Below are 26,344 nucleotides of genomic sequence, written 5' to 3'. Positions count from 1 at the left end.
CTACTGTTCGCAGAGTGCTGTTTAATTTTAAAAGGTTGTTGAAGATATAATGTTTTTGAGACCTAAAAAGAACTTGTTTATATGTAATGGCGTGGTTATCCAAGAGTGCGTTTCAACAAAAGTTACGAAGTTTTGAGATATACAACTCTGCTATCTCCAGATATCTCCAGCTGAATTTTCCATATGTCGTACAAACTGTTATCGCTTTTTAACATATGTAAGATTTGGGGTTGGAAAGAATTAGGAACAATCGCTATATCTGATTATAGAAAAAAAAGGTCAAGAGGCGAAAGTAAACATTTAACAACTTCAAACTAAAATAAAATTTATGTAACTTGCGCTGAGAAATATTGATAATTATTAATACAGACATGAACTCACTGAGCAGCGTAGCAAGCCTGTCAAAAACTTGTGTTATAATGATGCATTTTAGAAAAATATTTACAGAAAGAAAAATAGATTTTCGGTTTGCCGACTTTATTACGCACCGGAAGAGCGGAGAGAGAGCGCTTGTTCCAGTCCTACTCCGCATCTCACATTGCAAGAAGATCGGATCACTCGTTTCATTGTCCAACCTCTCTCCGCCCTGCTGGGAGTGGAGCGCACGAGCGCTGACATTAACGGCCGTATTTTAGGGACCTTTAGCGATTCACGATGGCGACGGCAACGAGGAAGTGGCAAAACAAAAGATCTAAGGAACAGATCAATAGCTCAGCATATGCGTTTTAAAACTGTGTACATTTCCTAGCCTTCCTTTGCGAAATAACAACGTGAAATCATCAGAATTTGCGTGGTCCGAGAGAGGGAACCCAGACGGCAAATTATTTAAGTTTCCATTTGGAACTCAACGCCGCTCTCATACGTTGTGATGAGGTTAACTTGTGGTGCCGTAAGTGATGATAGACATCCAGTCATTTGCGAAATTCCAACTAAAAATATGTCTTAATTTTTAAATCGACGTCTTCCTTGGCGTTGCCGTCCTAATTGCTAAAGGTCTCTTATAAGTGTTTAGGTTAAGAAATTATTATTCACATTGCAGCCACGCAATCCTTCGGCTATTTTCATGCTATACGAAGAAGTAAGGTTGATAAAAGTCAGCCTGAACGCAGTCTATTTATAAAACTAAACGCTCTAACCTTTGAAAATAGTATTTTATTTGAACTTGGGACTTAATACTTCGTTAGGAGATTTAAAGTACTCTCAGTCATGTTTCACACAATCTCATTTATTTGGTTCATACTTCACAACGCTGTTTCCAAACAACTTGACACTTTAAATTCAAGTAAATTCAAACACATCAGATGACTTGCTGATGTAACTTTACGCTTATCATACCATATCACCCTCTTTTCGCGCGTTTATTCATTCTGTGGGTCTCCGACGCTTGTACAGCTTCGTCTGATAAGGTACCAGCCCTCTTCTTCTCAGACACATTCCAAGCGTTCGCCCACCAGTTCAATAATTCGATGTCCTCAATGTCTTCAATAAACTCGTCAATGTAGAGGTCACTGAACTTTAGACTCATCAGGGTGACGCACTTGTCTAACTCCTTTAAAGGAGGACTCTGGGTCTTGCCATTGGTTCTTTCGCTCCTACCGTTGTCGTTGTTGTTGTTACCCAGTTCAACAGAATCGTTTTCGTTTTTCCATTGCACCCTTTTCTTCCTGTTGTTGCCCGGTCCGTTATGAGGTGGTTTCCCGTCTCCTATGCAATGCAGTGTCTCCTTGATTTTCCTTATCATAAATTTCCCAAAGCTAAATCTTCTTTGGGAGAACTGCGTAACGGTTCGGTAATTATAAATAAGAATGGAAATGAAGATGTTAACCCATATCACTTGCAGACACATGTTGAAAACTATGAAGAAAAGAGGACCAATGACATCATGACCATCTTGGAGATATTCAGCCCCGTCGCTGAAGACTCCCTGGATGAGAAGGGACTGGAAAGCACTAGACAGTGAGGAATACTCCTCCACCACCCTTCCAAATTGAATGAATACGAAATGAGTGAAGGCGAACATGAAGACGTAAAATCCTACTGAGCAGTTTACGAGTTCTAGGAAAGACGCCTTCGTGACATCAGACAAACGTTTAACATGACTATTAAATCTGAGCAAATACAGCAACTTCAAAGTGTTGAAAAACATCAATAAAGCCAAAAATGCTATCTCCATATCATCGAGTAAAACTGCTCTGTCAAAGCTTATAAACTGGAAGACATTTTCATGAAGTTTAGTCGTGTTAACAGAGAGTTCTACCTCTTTAAATATATGAACGACTGCAAAGGAAATTGCTACAAAGATCTGAACCACTTCAATGCAATTCAGAAATCGACGGAAGTAGTGTTTTGGTTGTTGAATCATCTCTTTGGTTTCTTTGAAGACGAAGTAAACAATAAACAACATGAACAAAATCTGACAAACAAGGTGAACAACACTGTAGCCAGCTCCAACATTGTACACGTGAAGGGGGTGAATCACTTGACCAGAAGCCACATAGCCAGATGGCGAGAACTCCACCAGTATCCAAACTGCACTAAACAGACTGACATGAGTGTTGAAAACTACAAATTCAATCAATACAGTACTAGTGTACTTGTCAAACCAGTTTAACATGTTCAGCTCAGAAATGACCTTCGTGGCAGACTTTCTGTCGTAGCCTAGCTCTGCTAGGTAACCACCCTGACTATAAAGAGGATAAAGTCTTCCCCAGAAGGGTAAGCTTTCGGTTTGCTCTGCTGTAGAATAACGCCAGGGTCTGGGGCAGACCTTGTTCAATGTTTCAGTTGAGATATTTAGTGAAGATAAAAGTGGAAGCCATCCTGGCTGATATAACTCCGTTTTATCTTCAGCTTCTAGTGAATATGACGCAATGCAAGAGTTGAATAGAGATTTCGCTTCCTTAACGACATGACATGAATCTAAAAGAAATAAAAGTCAATAAGTAAATCTTAACGGTTTACAGCACTTTTTAATTTAAAAAATACTGGGATGATGCAGTTTTGCAGCAAACTGTTACAAAAAGGAAAAACGCAAGGTGAACTGTGTCTGATGGCAATTAGACTTTTGATTTGTCGTCAGAAATAAATTGAGGTGATCATATTAATCACTGATACTAATACATATTAATCTTTGTTCATATTTTACTGCCAGTCATCCTGCTGAGATATGTAAAGATATATATGTGTTTGCACCTTTTTTCACTCTTAGCTGTCGAAGGCGGGGCATCCCAACAAGGACTGCATCACCTTCTCCAGTGAACGTAGTAGAATTTGAAAATGCCAAGTCCTCATTGTCCTGGTAAATTCCTGGTAACAAAACTTCTTGAAGCCACTTCCACATGTTCTCAAGAGTAAAGATCTAACGAAGCAATGCATTGTTAAAAAAAACAATCTACATAACTGGAAATTCAAAGAAAATCAATCAGTTCAATGTACAGTTATTATGAACTCATTCCCTCCCTGGTAATCAACTTATACCATAAGTTGACAGCAATTCAATTTTTACCACATTTCGCCCTAAAATTGAAAATGCAAGCATGCATATTCACCTCTCCAAATTTTTGCTCTAGTGAAAATTTCAGAGAATAACTGTACTGACTCCGACCTCCATAACACATGATCATCAATATCAAAAGGTATAGAAAATAGCAGACTATCTTCTGTATCGCCTTGTACATACGCAGCTCTCGCATTCGACAGATCTTCGCACGGCGCAATTCTTTCTTGCTCAGGGGCTTTGGTGAGGCAATTTTTTCGTCGTGTTCATCTTCCTTTTGGCCGTCAGCAAAGGTAACTTCATCAAAATGTACCACTGTCCCGGGAGTTTGAGCAAGTCCATCAGCATCTGACTGACAAAAGAACGACAAAAATAAAGCCACGACGACGATCTTTACCGGTTCTGAAACAAATATTTCTACAAACAAGGACATAGCAATGGAGATAAGCCATTCCTCGCTTGTCTCTTTACTCCAATGTAAACTATATAGAATAAGGAAAGTCGCTGATGCAGCTGAAGAGATGAAACACAGGAACCAGGCCAAGTAAACAAAGCAATACGGTAGAGTTATGCGAAGGCTTCTTCGATATCGATGTTTCTCGGTGACTTTGTGGATGCTGAACCTTTCTATGACCTTGCATCTTTGTTGACGTTGCCCTGGTGTGTCGAAATTGGTCGCCACGTGACTGAAGATTCCTACTATTATCAAATTTATGGGCAAAACTACAACAATGCTCTCCAATGCAATAATTAGTTGTCGCAAATTTAGGACCAGAGGGCCCAATCTAAATGTACGCTGTTGCTGAACGTGCCCAGGAACAAACTGATAAAACATGGCACTGGCCAACATTGTGGTCAACAGAAGTGACAGGCAGCACGACAAACGCTGCACGCGATTGAAGCGTCTACTTGGTGGTCTGGTTGCGACAGAAAACCACAGATGCCCATCACCGAGTTTTCTGGCCACCGTATTCCGGCAAGATTCCCAGAAATTTTTTCGCTTCCCGGCAGCTGAATCGGCAGCAAGAGTGCGATCTATTAATCCGTCGCCCTTCTCAACAGCTAACCACTTGTGACAGGTAAAAGTCTTAAGCTCCTGACTGAACGCGTCATAAATCTTGATTGTGTTTAGATACCAAGAGGGGCTTTCACCAGAGTTGTCATGCCACACGCGCACTCTCCGTAAGGGGCCAACATTACTCGGAACCGACAGGGTAAAACACGTTAAGGTTCCTCTTGCAAATGGAATGAAGGAATTGCTCTTTAAATGATAAGGTCGACTGGATTCCATTTCGCCCTCAAGCACTAGATACACCTTAGCACTGGTACCAGAATCAAACCAAATGCCTGTAGATATCTCGATCTCGTATCGACAACACCAGGGTGATAAAGATCCCAAAAATGGTTTATCGCCGATCTGCAATGAACGACAAAGCGGACGTTGTTTGATGACTTTATAATTCTAATTTAACCACATTTAAAAGATGTAGAATAAGGTCATTATCTACTCCTTGAGAAATATACTGACTCCTACCTTCAAAGCATCTTTCTTGTCGGCCTTCCGAACCCACAGTATAAGTATTAAGTAGAGTCCGAATACACAGCTCACTGTCATTATAACAGCTACATTTCCAGTCTCTGGAATACGTTTTAATTCAACAAATACTTTGTCAAAATCGATGGGGTTTGGTGCCACGAACAATTCACCTCCAAATGCAGTCAAATGGTTGCAGTGGCAGTAAATCATGTCCATGGTTGTTGTTTCAGCCACCTGTTCATAATGCAAATCATTGTCAATAAGAAAACACTAAATTGTCTGTATGAACTTAGTTCCGCACTTAATTTGATAAAGAAAGTGGTTAGATAGCATTGACACTGAACAACAATGCTCACTTACCTTACATCCATCAAACGTCCATTTAGACATTGTGGTATTCCAATAGAGACAGGCAGCTGGCATCACTTGTATGGTGTAATTTTCATCGCCCTTCCTAAAGATTCGATCGCGTGGAGACTGTCCTGCTTTAGTATCGTCTGCTGCAGGGACGTCTTTATATTGCACACATGCGCGTTTTGATCTTCCTTGTCCTAAGCACCGCCTATTCCTAGAAGGACTCTTTGACTTGATTTGTAATCCAATGAAGTAAATTCCTGTCTTTTTGATGAGTTTACTGTCTACGAGTACCTTATATGGATCAGTTGAGCAGTTGACATAACCAGACGACATCTGAGCGCAGGTTGAGAAGTTAGGGACGGTGACGTTTATATCGCTGTTATTAGCTGAGGGTCGTTTTCCAAACTTAAGTGTCACAAACAATTCTGTTTTGCTATTTTCTGGACGAACCCTCAGTATCAGAGTTATCCCTAAATGAGTGACATTTATCTTGTGGAACACAGTCTTACGAGTACCAACGGAGTATGATCGAGAGGTGTTAATTAAGTTGTAATTATTGCGCAATTTGATAGTCATCGGCGTTGTCAGTTCTGTTACATTAAAGAGATGCCCATGGCTGTTTTTAAACTCAAGGCTGAAAACTCCACTTGTCAATCTCGCCGCTGAAGGGTGCCACGAGTAAGATACAAAACTTGTTGTGATCATCTGAAGTAAAAACGGAATTGTGAAATGTGGCCCACTAATCTACCTTTTCCACATAGAGTAAACTTATAACTCAGACTCCTTGGTTCACAAAATAACTAAAACATTTTTCTGGAAGAAAGCCTTAACAGGCTGTCACTGTTACTCTGATCTTCTGCTGACATGAGAACATACCGGTAAGCGATATGTGCACCATAATGTTAATAATTAAAAAGCGGCTTTTTCGTTGATTCTTAATACAAAATCTATTTTCTGCTTGATATCCATAACCTGTTGAGACTAAGGCGGGCAAAGAAAAAGACTGACTGTCTACATGTTGCAAATTAGTCAAAGAACAGGTGACGTAATTTCAATACCTGGCTATCCACAAACAGTGTACTATTGCCGAACAGATTCGAATCTGAAGGAAGCGTAAAACTGTAGTCTTGGTTGGACAAAACAGATCCTGGTAGCACGTGAGGCTCCTCTCGGAAAATAAGCAGAGACACAGGCTGGGATGACAGCTCTCTTGGCTTCTCACCGACTATGGTTCGAGACAAGATGGTTTTTCCAACATTTTCCAGCGACTGTAAAAGGCCCAGAGCTCGTTCTCTTGACTATAGAGTACAGTAAGAAATCTTAAAGGCAGCTGACTGAAACTACGATTGCTAATTATTTTAATTTTCAGTATTTATATTAAAAATGTTGATACAATTCAGGGAGTGATTGAAGTAATTGAACCTACGAGGTAACTTAAAAAATGACTTGGTTTTATGAATGAACTGGTCTGTGGATTAAGTTTCATTAGGGCTGCTCATAAGCTGATTGCAAGAAAAAAGCACATTAATTTGAGATTCCCTCATTTCCCCCCTTCCCCAGCAGAATGATTAACGACTACGATCGCTTTTTTGTAACCCAGCAGGAGCTCGCTGCTTCTAAAGATGTAAAGCCAACCAATTCCGCCCAAGGTAAACGTCGCACTATTATACCTCATTCCTCCCTTGTAGCAGCTCAGCTGCAGCGTCTTGCTTTGATCTTTGTTGGACAGCAGGGTCTAGAGAACGAAGGCTTTTTCGTTGACGGTGGACATTGGCCGAATCCACCTGGTGGGTGTCCCTCATCTCGTATTCTCTTGCCCAGTATGAAGACACCTTGAGCATGCCACCGAGACCAGCAGCAAGACTTCTTGCACCGTCCAAAAGCGCCTCGTAACTTTTCCCTGCTGAGGATTCTTCTTTCAAAACTGTAGTCATGGACTGAAGGGCATCTGCTGCTGCTCTCTGAAAGTTCATCACCACATTGGTGTTCATTAAGGTTTCACAAACTATCATTCAAGGAGGACTCCACCTTCTCCAGGTCAAAATTGAGCTTTGAAAGTTGTTTAGAAAAATTTAATGTTTATGAAAAAAATAGATGCGTAAAAAAATTTACCTGTGCTTCTGCGGTAACTTCGCCAACAACCGAGACGGCCTCGGCTATAACCTTGGATATTTGTTGTATTCTTTCCACAGTCTCCACTTGTACAGCAGACAACTGTTTTACAATACTGGATTTCACCTGCACAAAATAACGTTTACGAATGACTGTTACCTATAGATAGAAAGGCTTGTCGTGATCAGCATTTCACCCCAGAGACAAGTTTTCATTCGCTTATAGAGGTTTTTTTCAGTTCAAAATCAGACCCTTTCCGGTGTCCATTGTTGCACAGTCCTCATACGGTGCAAGTTTGTCAACTTGTGGATAATTAATATTTGTTATTTTGAACTTGAAGTCCAAATTTACATTAAGTTGTTTTACAATTCTTTGTAAATATTTAGCAAGTTTTCCGTCGGATTTTAAGAAACTGCTCATGAAAACCATTATCGAGTACTCACCCCTTTCTTCTTTTCTTTGAGCTTATTCTGAGGAATTTTTTCATCAACGTCAACAGCCACGATGGCTGCTTTGGCCAGCTGAACAGCCTGTGACAAGTCTCCTGACTGAAGTAATTTATTCAACTGACTTTGGTTTCCAGTCGTCAACTGAACAGCGCGGTCCACTAGCCTCTCTGCGTTTAACTGAAGCTGCAGCACCTGATATCAGATAAGAGGAAAAGTAACCAAGAGAATCATTTCAATAAACAAATGTTTCAAAAGGAATGGGCAGAAGCGGCACGTTTTGATGAATTTGGCTTTTTCTTCTTTAAGAGGACGGGCTGCAAATTACTGAATCGCGTAACGTCCATATGTGAAGCCTGCATTGCAACCGTTTCAGAGCTGGAGCCAGTCAACAGCGGCCACCATAACTGAATGCATCAAAAAATGTGTTTCTCTACCAAACCTACCCAACTAAGATGGTGGCCACATATTTCGCAAAGAGGTAATAAGCATTGATCAACATTTGCTGTTCAAAAATCTACCACTACTGCAAGACACCAGCTCGTAAAATCGACGCACGATTCTCACCTTTCATCATAAAGCAATGAAAAGTTTCAAACTTTCCTTTTGTCAAAATAATGCAGCCTCATAGAAAATTGTCTGAATTGAATGCATTCGTTCCATACCTGAACAGGAGTCCTCACTTCAGTAAAGGCTCCGAACATGTCAGCCACTCGTACACGAAAGTCGATTGTAAAGTTTTTTATCTGTTGTCCAGCGGGAAGCGTTGTCTTAATACTTCTTTCCATCCCTTTGTATACAACGTTGGGAAAAACATCATCGATGAAATAAATGAATGAATACTGCAAAGGACAATCTAGATATGCCCAGCCACTGCACGCGAAAGTAAAGGTAGTCTCCAGTGTTCTTCCAGACAAAGGGGTGACGTCACATTTTCCCTTAGTAGGGGAGCTGTAAGTGGCGAACTGGTACTCTGAGTAACCCGCGTGTCCTCCGCGCCGTTTAGCAGTTAACACGAATTTATAAATCATATTGGATTTCAGTACTCCAGGGTTTAAAACGACTCTCGGCGAGGTCAATCGTGTACGAATTTTTTCTTGTAAATCACTGACTCGAATCCATTTGGACTCGTTCGCCACATCGGCCTCAAAAAGAGTCCATTGATAAGAAAGGCCCCTACTGCAGTCAAGCTCCTCGCAGAGTCGTTCAAGCGCTAAACGACGAGAGGGATTCATTTTTAAGTCACAATTATCTTCACATCTAGGATACAGAACAAAACAAATTAATAACGCGCAATAATAGGACACTAGATAAAGACATACTTTCCAAACATTCTCTCTGTAATTCTGTTATCGTTTTCTTGCGAGCCCCGGTCTTTCACACACGGTCTGTGATTTCGACGTTTTTTGTCTTTGCAGTGAATTCAAGTCTTCATTCGTGCCGGATAAAATGGACTCTTCACCGAGCAAGGAAAGCCCTCCGTAACCCAAGTTAATACTTTATCAGAATTACTTGCACATGCTGTAGAAAATGTGCCAAATTATTTTGCAAAAAGTTGTGATGGTTTTTGCCAAATATAGTTACTATGACAACATTAAATCAATGTTGAGATACTAATGATTTAAACTTAATGCACCTACCGACTTAGGTGCCTCCCGTCTCTTAATGGTGAATTCCAATGAGTAAATTAATGTTTATCTTACTCCAAAGTTATAAAAAAAATCTTTATCGTGGGCGCAGGGCCTCCTTGAATTATCTATGTTATCTGTTACTCCTGTTTTTATGTATTCTATGACGGTACCTTATCTCGACTACCGGAGGATCACCAGGAGAAATAATTACTTCCTGTGTGAAATACGCTCTTCTCGGATGCTTCTCGACCACAACTGTTATGAAATATGAACTATTCTCTGTCATATAGCCACTGTCGATCTTAAAAATGGAATGGTTGCCGCCTATATTTCCTGCTCCAGTCCCAAAACATCCTCCATTGTCGAGATTGGCTGCTGAAGGTCTTGGCAGGGCCACGGGTATTTCAAGTAGATCGTCAGAAAACTTCTGTGAAGAATTTCTGCATATCCAGATGAAACGAAGACCTAAAAATAGAAGGTAACCCTAAGCTACTCTTGCCGAACGGCCATTTCGCGTATTTTCTTTTTTAATTCCATTTTACGAGAAAGGATAAGATCAGACTAGAAACGTTACCATCAGGGACAGCGAAAAAAAAAATGAAACTGAGAGGAAGGTTAACAAAAAGAGGCGAGGACAGGTGCGCCTAATGGTGGACTACGAATCTTCGATTGAAACATCTTCGCTCTCAACTAAAAGGGTACAGTCAATTATCAGCGTGAATTTTAGAATGGAAAAGATGGCCACCACAGTAAATTAAGAAAAGCAAATATATCTAGTCTTACTTCGTGATCAGAGTAAAGTAGTCATCTTACCGTTAGGAGGATTGAAGGAATCAGGGTCACGTGACAGGGAAGCATTGAACACCAAGGTTTTATTGAATCCTCTTTCTACCTTTGTTCCTCCGGAGATATGCGCAACTAATGGACTTTCAATGACCCGGATGTAGCCCTCACTGAAGCCAAATACTTGCCTTCCCGCCATTTTAACAGTCAGTCGCACCAAGTATATACCCACCGGTAGCTTGCCTCGTTTTATGAGAAATTCTGAGGTACCACCGTATCTTGAAAGAAAGGGATGTTCACGAGATTGTGAATGCAGATCGTACACTTCCCAGTTAAATATTGTCTCATACAAAAGCTCACAATCAAGACTGACTTTTGAAGAAATTACAAGCTGATTGGCTCGACGTACAGTCAGTAACGAGGTTACATTTGATGACAGGCCAGGCAGCTCTACGGTCGGACTTCGACACGAACGCTCTAAAGAACCAAGATTGAAAAATGTAAAGATTCTTACAACAATGCTTTCGACAATGCTGAATTCAGAATTGGAAAGTTGTTGCTACGTTCTTACCAGCAACATAAGCATCACACAATCTTCCGAAAAACCGTTTTTGGCATATGCAAGGTTTGCTTGCATTCAGGTAGGATTCAGGCGTCAGTATACATGTCCCTCCATTTAAGCAAAAAACATCGTCACATGGGTCAACTACAAAATCAAAGAATGTTGAAGATAAGGATGCTGGATAAAACAAAACGATAAATATACAAGATAAAATAAAAAAAGGCGATCAATGAATAAATAAACAGAGAGGAGCCAGCTTCGTCCCTCCAGTTTTTATCATCAGTCCCCCACTCAGCATGCTATATGAGTCGAAAGGAAAGCAGCCACGCTTTTGAAGACAGAGAGAAAATTTTTTAGACGAGAGAAAATCTTTTGGTCTCAATAAAGGAAGTGATGGAGCTTTACTTACACATTTTTGTTCTGACTTCGATTGGCTCCGAGAAATTTCCAGAACCAGCATTTGTGAAAGCAGCCACTCGGATTGAGTACAATGTGTCAAATTCCAACCCAGAAAGAACAGCAATATTCTTGGAATAAATTGAGTCATCAGTCATGGACATAGAGTTTTCGGAATCCTTCACTCTGTGAACCAGCGTGTATCCTTTGATTATACCCTTCTCATATCCCACAGGGACTGGTTTCCATTCTACGACGATGGACCACGAGTCGCTATGAACCAAACTTAAATTCATCGGGGGTGCACTGGGCACTACAGAAATGGATGGGTATTACTAAATAACTAATACATCTACAAAAATATATCTATTTTCGCCTGATATGAATAAACTCACCGCCCTCCAGAGTTCTTGCTGTAACAGCTCTACTTTTCGGTCCTTCTCCTGCTTCATTCACCGCCGAAACACGAATGACGTACAATGTGAACACACGTAGGTCACTAATGTTGTACTCGACTGGATTGAACGCAAAATATGTATTGATATAGTTGCTTGGCTGAGTAGCCAGGCTGATATAAATCTTGTGCAGGTGGATCTTTCCATGATGATGTTTTTGAGGAACAGCAGTCCAGGAAACATGCAAGCTTTTGGAACTCTGCGCAGTCACCAAAACTTGACCAGGTGCAACAGAGGGAACTGGAAAATAGAAAAAAAAACTACTGCTACTAATTTTTTCCCTCAAGGATACTTATTAGCAATCTATTGAATACATTTTGCTCTTTCCTAAACGGGTTGTCTGAAATCTTTTAAAATTTTCAAAGAGCCAGGTGTTCTGCCAAGTTAATAGCTGAGACAACCAGAAAGCCCCAACCAAGAATCTCAGGATTACCACTTGATTGTTGACCTGTTGTCCAAGTTATGAGTTCTACGAGGGGCTTTGAGTTAGGCTACAAAAATGTTGGCTCAGAGGAATTTCCTTCAGACGTTTAAGTGCCTGTTAGTTTACTTAAAAGCTGAACAGGAGGTGTGATTATGTTCATAATTATCATCTTATTTAAAAACCATCTTACCTTCTGCGCCTGTTCGGGTCTTAACTGTGTTTGCAGGTCCTTTTCCCCCGTAGCTCACCGCTGACACATTAATGACATAAAGGGTATAAACAGCCAGGTTGGTCAGTGTTGTTGTATTTGACGTGTAGTTCACACTAAAAACATTAATGTTATTCTCTGAAGCAATCGGGTTGTAAGTGATTCTGTAACTGAGTGGTTCTCCTTGGAAATAGTTTTCTGGCAGGTGACGCCATTTTACTGCTAGACTCGTTGAACTGAGGTTGTAGGCGATAACCACGTCAGGAGCCCTACAAGGAGCTGAGATCAATTGAAAAACATGTTCAACCAAACAATCACTTGATCAGCAGGGATTTGCTAAAGCAAAGGCATAGAAAAAACCAGGAAAGATTTATTACTCGACGTTTCGGGGTCATCGTGACTCCATTATCAAGAGACTAGTTTAAAAACATGCAAATAAGGAAAGGTACAAGAATAGCATAAATTAGAATGAACGGCTTAAACAAACACAAACGGATTCCATCCGCGCCAAGGTGTTTGTTTAAGCCGTTCATTCTAATTTATGCTATTCTTGTACCTTTCCTTATTTGCATGTTTTTAAACTAGTCTCTTGATAATGGAGTCACGATGACCCCGAAACGTCGAGTAATAAATCTTTCCTGGTTTTTTCTAAACCAAACAATCGAAGACAAATTAATCTTAAAATACGTGGAACTTTTGAATTTACGATATGCTCGCACTCCAGAAATTCTTAAAACCTTAACACCTACAGTTCACAAAGGTAAAAATAATCTTAATTATTGCTTTTTTAGAGGGCACGGTAACGAATCCTGCAATCTGATTGGTTCTTTACCCGGTCAGTATTTTCCTATCTCTGCCCACGGGCCACAGTAACGCTTTCTTGAGTCGCCGAGTACATTCCAAATTTCGTTGTCATTTTTTCATAAATATACCTCGTTTTGCCCGCTGGGCAGTATTTTTAAGCAAACACATCGGTCACTACCTCAAGCCGATAAATAACTTATGAATCCTCTCTTTTCTCTCTATCAAATCACTTTGGTTGACAGAAAAATATTGATTTCAGAATGAATTTGAATAAACAATAGTGTCATTACTTTGGTTGACAAGCGGCCTAAAAACCGTCTGCAATTAATTTTAATCGTTCACAAAAAGTACATAGAAAGTTAAAACGTGAAGTATTTGGTTACAGTTAAACTGAACGATGGAACTTTCATTCATTTAATATCTGAATTTTCTCGAGCAATTTGTTCATAGTGGAAGAGCGAGCGAAGTTTTAATTTAAGTTCTACAACAAATATACGCTCCCGGTGAGTCTTTCCAATTCCGTTCAATTTAGACATTTGTACCTTAAATTGCACAACAGAAATTGAAGGAATTTTTTGAGTAAAGGCCGCATTAAATTCCCTTGTGTCTCGTTGGAGTGTGCCGTTCGAATTTATTTTTGTGAAGGAAATACCAGAGTCACACACGCCATTGCAGCAAACAAACGAGCAAACTCTCACAACTTCAAAATAAAAAAAATTGAATTTACTCACAATTACTTTCCTCGCCGTTTACTTAATGAACAGAGGTAAATCTTCGTACATGAATGAATGGTCGCTGAGAGTGAATAATACTTTCCGTTAGATCACTGACTGATTTTGAAGAAGACATTGTCGTGACAGCCCTTGCCAAACTAGTTCTGATGTTTTTCAAATGTTCCTACGCTTTTTTTTTCTTGCGCGCTCTCTAATTGACAGGTGTCAGATTGTGGCAGATACTTGTAAAAATAATGTTTCAAAGTTTGTTCGGAAGCCTTTTAAATCATCTTTATCGTTACGGAAATGAAAATGTTTCGCTGAGGCATCTCTCTTTAATTTGCATCACCGCTATTTTAACTACCATTTACTCGCTCAAAAATTGTTCAGTTTATGGAAGATCTTGCCGTATTTACTGCCCTAAATCATTCGGGTTCTTTCGGAAAGAATTTCGTCAAGTTTAAAAAACAACAAATATGTTATTTACCGGCTAAAGGTCGGTCCGTATGGTGAAAAACTGTGACCTCGGTCTTGAAAATGCTGCCCTCGGCCTACGGCCTCGGGCAGTATTTTCAAGACCTCGGTCACAGTTTTTCACCATACGGACCTCCCAGCCGGCAAATAACATATATTTATCAATAAACAAGAGACTCAAGAGGTTTTTTTAGATTTGTGAGAATTTCCTTACACAACACTGTTTAGTAATGTCATGGCTCTGAGTCCATTTTTAAAGAAGAGGACATATTTTGCTTCCGTAAAGTATTATCGATTCTACAGTACCTTCTGAGTCTGTTTGGGCCTTCACTGTGTTTGCAGGTCCTATTCCTCCAGAGCTTACCGCTGACACACGAATCATATATATGGTATAGGCAGTCAGGTTAGTCAGGGCGGTGCTATTTGTCGTGTAGTTTACGCTCACATGTTGAACATCAATCCCTAATTCAACCGGATGAAAGGTGATTTCGTAACCAATGGGCTTTCCTTGAAATTCTTTCTCCAAAAGGTGACTCCAAGTCACTACAAGACTTGTGGAGCTGGAATTATGCGCAGTTACCACCTCAGAAGCTTTTAGTGGAGCTGAAAATAAAACGATAACATTGATAAATTTGGTGGGGATATGTTTTAAGATGGCAGCTTATGTTAATAAGCGTATGGGATAATGTCTACTCATTAAATCAGATGCAAAATTTTACAATTTTGCAGGGTAGTCGCATGTTAGCAATTTAGGTACATTTTGAGGAACTTTCAGTGTTACTTCACTTATTAAGTCAAAGTTTGATTGTCTTTATCATGATTAAGAAATTGTTTAATAAGTAAACTTTCCAAAATGTAGTGAACTTCTTCCGAACTTTCACAGACATCACTGCTTAGCATCATTGAAAATAAAGTCGGTAAAAGGCCATTCAAAAGCAAAAGAGAGATTCAATATCATCTTTTTTAAAGCTTGGTTGTGTGTGCAAAGTGTGACTTGCACGCACGTTCTCATTCTGCATTTTTTTTTTTTTGCATTCCTTTCACTAGAGGTGTTACACATCTTACCGAATGCTGTCTCAAAAATTTCGTACCTTCTGCACCTGTTCGTCCCTTTCCTGTCTTTGCAGGTCCTACTCCTCCAGAGCTCACCGCTGACACATTGATGACATACATGGTGTATACAGCAAGGTTGGTCAGTGTTGTGGTATTCATCATGTTGTTTACGCTCATGAATTTAAGTTCGATTTCTAAATCTACAGGGTGATAGGTAAGACTATAGCCAAGGGGTTGTCCTCGAAAATCTTTTTCTGGCAGGTAGCTCCATTTTACTTTCAGCCTAGTGGAACTAGAGCTATGTACTGTTACCGATTCAGGAGCTCGAAAAGGAGCTAAAAGAGAACACAGCATTAACACCGGAAAGATGACCATTAGTAAATCAAAATCAAACTCTTGAACTAACGAAATTTGAAAGATGACTCCCACCCCAGTAGGTTTTGGTCGCAAATTTATAATAGAGGGTCAACGCCAAAAACATTGAAAAGTGAAAGAGAAACTTTTATTATAAACTCCGCCAAATCCGTAACGTGGCGCGATATTCAGTTTCTGTCGACAACTATTTATATTTTTTTTTGTTTCTTATTTTTTTTTTTTACTCACTAATTTTCCGACGAAGAGACTTATTTTTAAAAGAGAGCTTAAGATAATTAATACTTTTAAAACCCAATTTATAAATGGCATCGCTTATTCGCAGATGCTTACAACTATGGAGTACAAACTTGCAAAGAAAGAAGCCGAAAGGAGAAAAGTTTCTAGTGGGCTTACGTCTCTGTCGGTCTTTGCTCTCGTAATTTTGATTTCTTTCTTATCTGCGAGGTCATCTATTGTTCCTTCAATGAGAAAAAAATATAGCACTTCTTCCACTTTGTTTTTACGGAAAGCCGCGTACTTGTTGCCCTCCGCAGTTAAGTGCATTGTTCGTGTCTCTGAATGGACGAACGATGTAGTTTCACAGTCGTTCGCTTTTTGATTGTTTAGTTGTGTAGTTCGCACGAATTTTACGCGGGCTTTTTTTCATGCGTAACTCCAAGTCTAAATCTAGGTATGTATGAAATATGTCACCTCTTACCTCTTACGCCTGTTTGAGCCATCGCTGTGTTTGCAGGTCCTGTTCCTCCGGAGCTTACCGCTGACACATTAATGACATACATGGTATAAACACTCAGTTTGGTCAGTGCTGTGTTGTTTATAGTATAATTCACAACAACAAAATTCAAAAAACTCTTTGAATCAACTGGGTAAAAAGTTACATTGTAGCCAATGGTTTTTCCTTGAAAATTTCTCTCTGGTAGATGACTCCATTTTACCATTAGACTTGTGGAACTTTTACTGGTCGCAGTTATAAAGCGAGGAGCTCGAGTTGGAGCTGATGGAATAAAGATAAAACGAAATGCAAAATATACTGAATATAACTATAACTGGTCACCTTTAGAGGCATCATTGTAGTCCTCGCGTGTAAATATTCATGTGGAATTGAAGATTATGTTGACGTTATGCGAATTGACATCGATTTGAGCGAGCTAGGTGCGCGTCGTCGTATCGGGTAATCCCCAAATAGAGTTGCAACATGTTTTGGGTAACTTTCGCAACCACAAGAGTGTATCGGCTCTCATAAACAATTGCGACCACGAGGTACACCACGAAGCTTTCTCAAGGTTGTATATTTCATTAAATTGATTTCTTTAATACCAAATATCTGTCAGACGCTATCAGAAGTCAAATCAAATAAATGAACGAATTATGCCTGTCACAAGCATAAGCATCTTTCAACAAACCTCAAAGATTCATTGTTTTGCGCATAGAACTGATTATTTTTCTATTCTGTTTGATTTTAATGTTGGGAACTACTCCCTGGTCGCCAGAATTACCCAAGACTATATGCATATGTTTATATATATGGCTTTGTTCTGATTGAATGGATTGTTTGCGAAGTCATTACTTTTTCTGCTGAAGTTTAGAGAAGTTCCGAGAGGATCGGTCGTTTCGTATCTGTCTAACAGTATAGATCAATTCTAAAAACGTCTGTACCTTCTGCGCCCGTTCGAGCCTTTATTGTACTTTCAGGTCCAACTCCGCCAGAGCTCACCGCTGACACATTAACGATGTACATGGTATAAACAGTCAAGTTAGATAGTGTTGTGGTGTTTGTCGTGAAGTTTACACTCACAAAATTCATATCACACTCTAAATCATCTGAGCGATAGGTGACATTATAGCCAATGGGTTGCCCTTGAAAATCTACCTTTGGCAGGTGATTCCATTTCACTATCAGACTCGTGGAACTAGATTCAAGGACTGTCACCGAGTTAGGAGCTTGAAAAGGAGCTACATGATTGAAAAAAATACACAAGAGAAGTAATCATAACCGGATTTAATAGCTGCCGTAAATTTAACTCAATATTCTTAAGACTTATTGATTCCCTATCCTTCTGGCCTCGGTTGTTCCAAAGGTTGGATAACGGTATTCAATGGATAAATCAGTTCATTTTTCAATCACTTATCCACTAGATAGCATCATCCGCCCTCTATACAACTGGGCTCTGGTTTTAAATGCGAGCTGATTACAGACAACAACATCAACAAAAATAACAAACCCTGCATTTTGCTAAGGCTCATAACTACATGCAAATGTGGTATTCTCCCTATGACCAAAGACATCAAACAACAAAATACAATAAAATAACAAAAAATTAACAAAAGCAAACAAAACAAACGGAAAAAGGATTTATGACAAATATTACAGGGAAATTGATTTTACACTATGCAATAGATTCCCAGGTACCTTCTGCGTCTGTTTGGGCCCTCGCGATCTTTGCAGGTCCTATTCCTCCAGAGCTTACCGCTGACACATTAATGACATATATAGTATAAACAGTCAGGTTTGTCAGTGTTGTTGTATTTGCTGAGTAGTTCACTCTCACAAAACTGACATCACTCCTTAACTCAGCTGAGTAATAGATGATTTTGTAACCAATTGGTCGTCCTCGAAAATTCACCTCTGGCAGATGACTCCATTTCACAACCAGACTCGTGAAACTGGTCTTATGAGCACTTACGAAATTAGGTGCTTGATCAGGAGCTAAAAAGGAATGAAGTTAGAAATGACAATTTTTTGGTCTTTGATGCTCTCTCTACCTTCTCACCATCTGCTCACCTTTAGAATCCTGCATGTGTCAAGGGGGGAGGGGGGGCGGGGCGGTGAGATGGATTTGTGTCTCGTTTCTCGGCAATGTCTGAAAGTGAACGTTTATACATTCATCACTAGCCGAGGGCACGAAGCGAGAATCCTGTGGGTATCTACTGGCAGTTTTCATTCTAATTAATGTGAAGTACCGTTCTTTTACAGCTATTGAAGACTGAAAAACGAAAGATCTACCATTCGTCAAAACAGTTTTTTATGTTTATGGTGTGTATCTGCCCTTTAAAATTGTTCACCTTGCTCTGGCTTCGTTGTTATGTTGATGCTTTCCATCTTTTCTTCTGGGTACTCCTCATTTGTCAAACCATGAAATGGTGTTACGCCTATGATGTACGAGGAGTTACTGAAGAGACCTCTGACGTCAGCGTATGTTCGGTTCCAAGGGACTAACTGTTTAAGATAAATATTCTTCACAAGAACTCTATAGCCAAGAATGAAAGGTTCAGGAACTGGATCCCACTCCACACGGACACTTTTGAAGGTCACTTCACAGGTTCTTAACCCAGTCAGCTTGGTGACAAACACTGAAGCAAATAAATGAATGAGTGCTATTAGTATTGTGCTTTGTATTCATTTCCATGTTAATTGTGTCAAATTATTCTCCTACGTTCTCTATTGCCTCTTGATTCCCCTAAAAAGATCTTCCGAAAATGATGAGATGTGGAAATTGTTCGCGTAGTCATAGAATCTTGCCTACGGGCGAGGAGTAGGTTTTAAGATATGTGCACGAATCAAAAGTTCATGAAGACTTTAACAAAGCCAAAATTGTGGAGACACAGCAAGGTTAAGTATTTCTTTGAGACGAGATTATACTTTCAAAATTACATAAGAACTAAAAAACAGAAAGTCACCAGTTGATAACTTCGAAGCTTCAAAACCCCTCCTAGCCCTTTCCACCCCAGCCCCCTCTCGGTAAAGCACGGGCATTTGACCGTTGTCCGTGTCTGGGGAATTTGAAATTTACTTTGTGATGGTGGGAAATTTGAACTCTTTCCAGCGAACACAAGTGTTATACCTTTAGATATGAAGTTGTCTGTAGGATTTAGGATAAGAAGTTCACTTTCGCAAGCTAATAGCTTAATAGGAAAGGTTTAAAAATTCTAGGTTTATAGCTTGGTCAATGTGTAGAGAGTAAAGGTCGCTGATTTTGCCTTTCCCAAAAACATTTGGTGGGGCATTTGAACACAATTTTTTACCCCGGGGGGCTGGGAATTTGAACAAACCTGAATCTTCAAAAGTTTAAATTCCCAGGGGGTTACCCGGCCGGAAAATTTTGAAACTTCTCATTGATCGAGACATTATGAATTAATAAAAACCGGTATGAGGCAAAAAGAGATTGAATGACTGTATAAATTAATGCGCCAACAAACAAACTTAATCTGCTATCAGCCAATTTTCAAGATGTCGTGAATCAATTTTCACAACTAAATGTAACAAAGAAGAAAACTAAATTGAAGAGAAATGCTTTCTTACTTGTGAGTCGATAAATATCAGATACGTTTTTTCCTCCACGACCTCCGACACAACCTTTTAATCCATTTACTTGAGATAATACAGAGGCTAAATTTTTGTCACCGAGGCATTCACAACCATTGCGCACAGCGAAGACTTTAAGACCACTTGACAAAGCTACAGAGCTGCAGGCCATGACTATTTCTGACGAAGGGTCTTGATATTCCAATAGCCTTTTGCTTTCAACAGAGAAGCAACCAATTCGCTCCACGAATACTTGTTGGATAAAAAGGAAATCAAACGTTTTTAATATATACCAAGCCTAATATAGTAAAAAAAAACCATCAGGAAATGGCCTACGCTGGCTTGATCTACCACTTTGCTTTAGTGGGAATTTGCTTTCTGCGAATCAGCATCGCACAACGAGATATTTGAACAGTCTAACTTCGGCCCATAGTTCGGCATGACGTCAGAAATGGAATAATTTTATGTACTCTAGTTTATATTTCTGCTCGCGTGATATATTCTGAAACAAGGATCATTTATTGATCTCAGCATCGGTGTAAATGTAGTTGGAGGTAACACAGTTTGGTATAAAGGAGATCTACCTTTTCAACATGTTACACCCGAACAGGTTCTGGAAGTACTGGCACATAATGAAAATTTTTAAAGCAAACAGCACTTTGCCTCAGATATTATTGTAAGGGATACATATTTCCGAGTTTCTTACTCACCAAGTTGAGGTTTAACAAAACATTTAATTTTTTTGTTACTTCCATTGTTGTCAGATGCACTTTTGAAGCAGCAGTCCCGTGCCAAGCACTGCTCTTTTGTGATGTTCGGCCATCCACATTCAACTCTACCCGGAATTTCTTTAGAGTCACAATTACCTAAGATATGAAAAGAAAAGATACAACTTATTTACTTTAAGTTTTTATTTTTTAGCTTTTTTTCTTTTTGGTTTTTTGGTTGTGGTATGTCGTAAAAGGAAAGTAATTTGTGATGTTATAATAGCCCAGCTGTAAAATGTGAAGGGTAAACAAGGTCCATATCGCTGATCGCTTATGTCACTGTGGCAATTCATCATCGCATTTCGCCAATAGTGATGCTTGATATTCTCAAAGTTGAGTGATAGGAGAGCACTGAACACTGAGTAAACATATCGGGAATTCTCCTCTCTTTGAGCTAAAAACCGATGTTTCAAGAGAGTCTGTCTTACCTATCGCAACTTAAGTGTTATATATATATATATATATATATATATATATATATATATATATATATATATATATATATAACTGCAGACAGTACTGTTTCGGCCTTCTGGGCCTCATCAGTGCAGTGCTGATGCTAGGATGGAGGTAAGGCTATATAGCCACCCCAAGTGATCTCACATGTGTGGTATCATCTAAGCCATGCCAGAGTGCTCAAACTAGATAAATATATATGAATGTGGGGGTAGAGTCTACCTTGGCATAAAGTGCTGAATGCTGTGGTAGCAGATCCAAGTATACATAAGTTAAAGAATTAAAGAGAACGCATCGATTCTTTGTGACTCTGAGTTTCGCGCCAAAGCGCTCGTCAGACAGAACTTTGTATATATATCACTAAAGTTGCAATAGGTAAGGCATACTCTCTTGAAACATCTGTAGAATGAGAAACTTTACCTCCGAGGAGCTCTTTAGCTTTCATCACAATTATAACTCCTCGAAATTGGTACATGCTGTTGGGATCAGGTACATAACAATCCTTTGCATACCACCAAGCTCCTTTATTTATCCATGCGCATGTTGCATAGCGTACCTGGTCATTATCGCGATCCCAAGTGGAGAAAGCAGAGTTGTTGCTGTTAGGGAAGACATCCATCATGTTACCTCGATGCTTTCCAATTTTTACCATATAACCAGTAGTGGCACTCAACACCTGAAAATTCTCATACTCCAAAAACAACATCTGTTTTTGCTCATCAAAATAACCTGGGAATTCAAATCTGAGCACATACTTCCTTTTGAACGTGAGAGCATGTACGTAGCTATTTCCGAGCCAATAACCAAAGCCAGGTTCGCCAAATCCTTTTTCGTAAGAGACCCAGTCTCTAAAGAAGCTAAAAGAATCATTGCTGCGGTGTTGAAGCAGAGTCCATCCGCCATTAGGTCCTTCCATGTCGCACCACAACCGAATGTAGCTTTCCTTTTTGGGAATTTGGACGATGTAAGGTTTGTGTATATTGTAAAAACCATTCGAGCGTCTTCCATGGGTGAAGAGCCTTGCACAGCTTTCAGCTTCATCATGAAAATAAATTAGTCTTTTAAAATCAGAAATGTATAGAAAAAATTTTAAAAGCAACTTTCGCTTAGGGTGGCGGTTGCAAAAGGTATTTACGCCTACTGATTTATCTCTAAGGCACACTAGTCTTCGCTTGGCCCAAAGAAAAAGAATTTGCGGGAGACTAACTCGAGCGCATCATACCAAAGAGTTTTGCACATTACAAGGGGAAAAATTCCTGAAGGATAGAATAAACTCCTATCACTAATTCTCCACTTGGAGAGTCTTCGGTCGAAGTCCTAGTAGAACTAACCGCATTTGAATGCCCCCATATTAAGAGTGTTAACTTGAATTCCTCTCAGATGAGGTGGATTTGCACACGTCCCAGACACCACAGCTGTCCAAAGAGAAGGAGTAATTCCACAGTCGCACTCCAAAGGGTTGTTGTCCAATAAACTGTGAAGAGATTATCGTTTCTAACACTTAACCAAAGGCTTGAAAAGTGGGTAGGCCAGCAAAACGCAAAGCTTTTAAAAATAAAAAATAATAATACAATCGGCGACAGCAATGAAAAGGTTAAGGAAAAATACCACGAATTGCGTAGATAACAGACGTTAAAAGACGCTTTGATCCGGTTGGAGTCTTTCAAAACATATACTTCTTTTCATGCAACCCCCGTCAGCCGTGTTGATGTCGAGTAGGCAGTCGTTGTAAGCGCTACGGACGAGTGTTTCTTTGCCCGCGGGAAAGCAAGAGGACACTGCGATGTGGACGGGGGAAAGTTAACTTTTATTAACGATTAGCGGTTAAAGTTTGTCAATATTTACACCTAATGGCTACGTTTTTAATGCCGTTTTACGACCAACGGTTAACCCCCATTGAGACCCTCTGAGTAACCAAACGAGTTCGCCGGAAATTTCAGGTCAATTTTTATAGATATACTTGACATACTTCTCCGTCTTTATCATTGCTTTGGAAAAGGAAGAACTTGATTAACAACCAATTCACGGGAGATTTAATGGGGTCTACTGGGGCTTACACTTGATAAATATTACCTTAAAAATCTGTGTTTATGCTGCCCACCCCCTTACCTGCAGTAGCTCTCTGGCAGAACAAAATTTATGATAGAGTAAAACTTACACTTTCGATAGCCTTCCAAGGACAAGTTCCACCTGAGCACTGCCTGGTGTAGTGATAAGATTGTCCCGAAGATCCCTGTGTTGAAAATTATTGAGAATTGAGCAAATTGGAGGATGCCATTTTCGATTTTGAACCTATTGAGAAGACATGGACGCTTGCATAAACAATTAAATCAACGAGTTTGACACATGGATGCTATCAGCAACTTTAGTAAAAAGCTTTTCAGGCCATTTATGGAGAAGGGTGTTAGTAACGAATGGAACATGTTCAACGCACTTTCGTTAAGGCGCTCACCAGTTATCAAGGGAATAGGAGCTTTACATGTGTAACGCATAATTACAAAATAAGCATGCTACCTATTTGTGATGGGTTGGTTGGGTTGGGTGTATAACTGGTGCACGTGCATATACGTATTCATGTTTGTAAAAGAAAATAACAAAACGTTGGGGTGTAAACTTTTCAAAGCAAAATTGCTTTAAATTGCTTAAAAAGACAGCTAATGGCCTTCCAATTTATCTGAAATTACCTTAAAAAAAAGGCTTTTCGTGTTCTCTCATAGCTGTTATTTCAGTAATTATAGGGAAATGTAAAATGCACTAAATATTACTCTCACAGCAATTCCACAAACCTATCGGACTATATCTATCGATAGCAGAACTTGGAATTGCTTTGAGCTTTGCATTGAAAAGATCATATTGCAATTTATTTTCAAGTCTCTTTTCTTTAAGAAATACTTAAAAGTATTGTAAGTTTGTCTTAAATTCTTGTTTCGTGCTCCCGTTAGTCCTCCCGGGCTATATACTTTTTCACTAAAATAAGGGTTGTCATAGGTTATCGTTTGTTCTTGAAAAACAAAACTTTCGATAAAGAAAGTATACCCCTTTCTTTACCACACCATTTGCCGTAGTCTTAGTTTACGGCATACAAGCCTTAGTAGCTGATTATCGTCAGAGCTTTTCTCTGTCAGTTTCCCACAATAGAACGAATTGGAGAATTGCTACATCCTTCTGGGCAGAAAGTTAAATCATCCCGGGAAACTCGCCATTTTACAAAGTTTTCCTGCAATTGTATGATACTTCTCAGGAACAAATGTGGAACGTAAGCGACACAATGGATAGCACAGCTGTGGGTGTTTAAGGGTTCGAAGGCATCCTTCATTTTCAGACACTTTTTGTGATACAGTATGTTGTCAGACTCAAGCCATTTTTTGACCATGGGGTTTGCGTCGTGGTATGGATTAATGCTACTTTCTAAAAGAAGTGGGGGGCATGGTCCCCCCTCCCGGCCCTCTCTACTCTTACGGCCTTGCATCTTAATACCCCTGGACGAAAATAAGCACTATGCATTCCACTTGCATCGGAGTCAGTAGCAGTGTCTAAGAACACAGCATAATGACCAGTGATCATTAGCGTGTAAACGTGCAAACATGTTTGACCATTGAGTCAGCTTCTAGCGAGTTCATCACATTTCTACTTTCATTCTCTACGTGAAATGACTGTAATATATTTTTGATAAATTAACAAAGAGATATTTGTTTTACTTACAGCACTCTCAGAGCTTTGAAGGAGCTGAGAGCTTTCAGTGGCAGCAGGTTGGATATTCCATTGTTCCTCAAAATTCTGTCGATGTTGAATTGACAAAGACAGCCGGAAAAGACATTAATTAGATCTGAACTACGGGCTACCCAAAGATCCTATTTGTACCTCTTTCTCTAGTAACGGTTCTTATTCAAAAGAACTTTGAATCTTCTCCATAAATGGTACTCTAGGGTAGGAAGCCACAAGTCATCTTAGCATAACTGAACTTTTAATTTAAACGATAAGTGAACATGTTAAGAAAAAAAAACTTTATTCATTGAGAAAAATCACTGCCTTAAACAATTCTAATACAAATCCGTAGTCCCTGAGGAAATCTGTTGGTTTCGCCATTGTTTCCGCCATTGTTTTCTTTTCGGCAAGAGCTGTATGTCTAATAAAGTATGGGGCTGTGCTGAAATCTTTCCAAAAAATGCATATTTATGTTGTTTTTTCCAACTGCACATGTGTTCAACAGGCAGGATTCAGGACAGGAGGCACCAATTGAGATGCTTCGAGAATAACGTTGATTAATTTGTACCACTATCACACAGGTCGCATCAAGATTCGTTTAAGATATAGGTATATCTCGCAAAATAATGAATAACGAAAAATTTTTAAAGAAAAGAAATATACAAATGTAGCTAGAATTCGACTAAATAATAAAAGTGTTCAAATTTTGCTACTCACAACTGCGTTGTCGTTTGTGGAAGTTGGAATGCGATTTTATCAAGTTTATCGCCTGCAGAGGTGCATTTTACAATCACACGAAGCTCCTCGAAGAGGCATGTACAGTTCAGTGCTTCAGAGCACAAAACTCCTGAGCTCTTGTCGTCACTTCTCTTGCCGACACCACTCTTGGGCGGTTTGAATAACTCTGAATTCGTGGAAATAAGAAAGGCCATTAGGGTGAAGACAATAAATCCGCAGAACATGATTAGCTGATGTCAACTGTTCGATTTTTGACCCTTTCACTTAAAGTTAAAACGCAGTATTTCCTTCAGAACTTCACCAAAAACTAAACCAAACGACCGTAGCTGAGTTGTAATTTGTCCGCACCAATTTCTGACTTTGGTGATATTCAGTACGCCTTGTTATATATTGTTGAAAGATTAAAAAAATGTAACCGTTGTGAGTTGCTAATCAGTCAGATGTAAACAACTGCTCATTAAGCTATTCAGATGCATTTGAAATACCTCAGTGTTTTAAGAACTTTGAAAATCGAACTAATTAACGGAGCGATAACAAATAGGACAAAAT

The 26,344-nt window shown here is 39.5% G+C and overlaps 1 protein-coding gene across 1 annotated transcript; it reads right to left on the bottom strand.

Moving 5' to 3' along the window:
* Nucleotides 1-560: 560 nt before the first annotated feature.
* On the bottom strand, nt 561-25,989 carry LOC149046686 (polycystin family receptor for egg jelly-like). The gene is made up of 28 exons (XM_089202632.1): nt 25,775-25,989; nt 23,511-23,585; nt 22,684-22,826; nt 21,773-22,387; nt 20,840-20,995; nt 20,127-20,381; nt 18,890-19,177; nt 18,237-18,533; nt 17,483-17,779; nt 16,524-16,820; nt 15,490-15,786; nt 14,705-15,001; nt 12,390-12,686; nt 11,716-12,015; nt 11,334-11,633; nt 10,934-11,068; nt 10,393-10,839; nt 9,750-10,044; nt 8,614-9,208; nt 7,946-8,143; nt 7,503-7,628; nt 7,061-7,351; nt 6,449-6,688; nt 5,394-6,095; nt 5,031-5,267; nt 3,549-4,913; nt 3,193-3,358; nt 561-2,919 (listed from the first exon to the last, which is right to left on the bottom strand). Exons 1-28 carry the CDS (start codon nt 25,987-25,989, stop codon nt 1,340-1,342), a joined length of 10,506 nt encoding a protein of 3,501 aa, XP_089058758.1. The 3' UTR covers nt 561-1,339.
* Between the last annotated feature and the right edge of the window lie 355 nt (nt 25,990-26,344).

Source organism: Pocillopora damicornis, chromosome 4 (assembly GCF_964200805.1).
Source record: "Pocillopora damicornis chromosome 4, jaPocDami1.2, whole genome shotgun sequence".
NCBI lineage: Eukaryota > Metazoa > Cnidaria > Anthozoa > Scleractinia > Pocilloporidae > Pocillopora > Pocillopora damicornis.
The sequence above is the reverse complement of the archived record's forward strand: the minus strand, read 5'-3'. Positions and strand labels throughout refer to the sequence as shown.

Coding starts and splice junctions, on each gene's coding strand:
- LOC149046686 (XM_089202632.1), bottom strand. CDS start 25,989: ATGGCCTTTCTTATTTCCACGAATTCAGAGTTATTCAAACCGCCCAAG. Junction 11,634..11,715: donor AGCAAGAACTCTGGAGGGCG/GTGAGTTTATTC, acceptor CCATTTCTGTAG/TGCCCAGTGCACCCCCGATG. Junction 11,069..11,333: donor CGAAGTCAGAACAAAAATGT/GTAAGTAAAGCT, acceptor TTGATTTTGTAG/TTGACCCATGTGACGATGTT.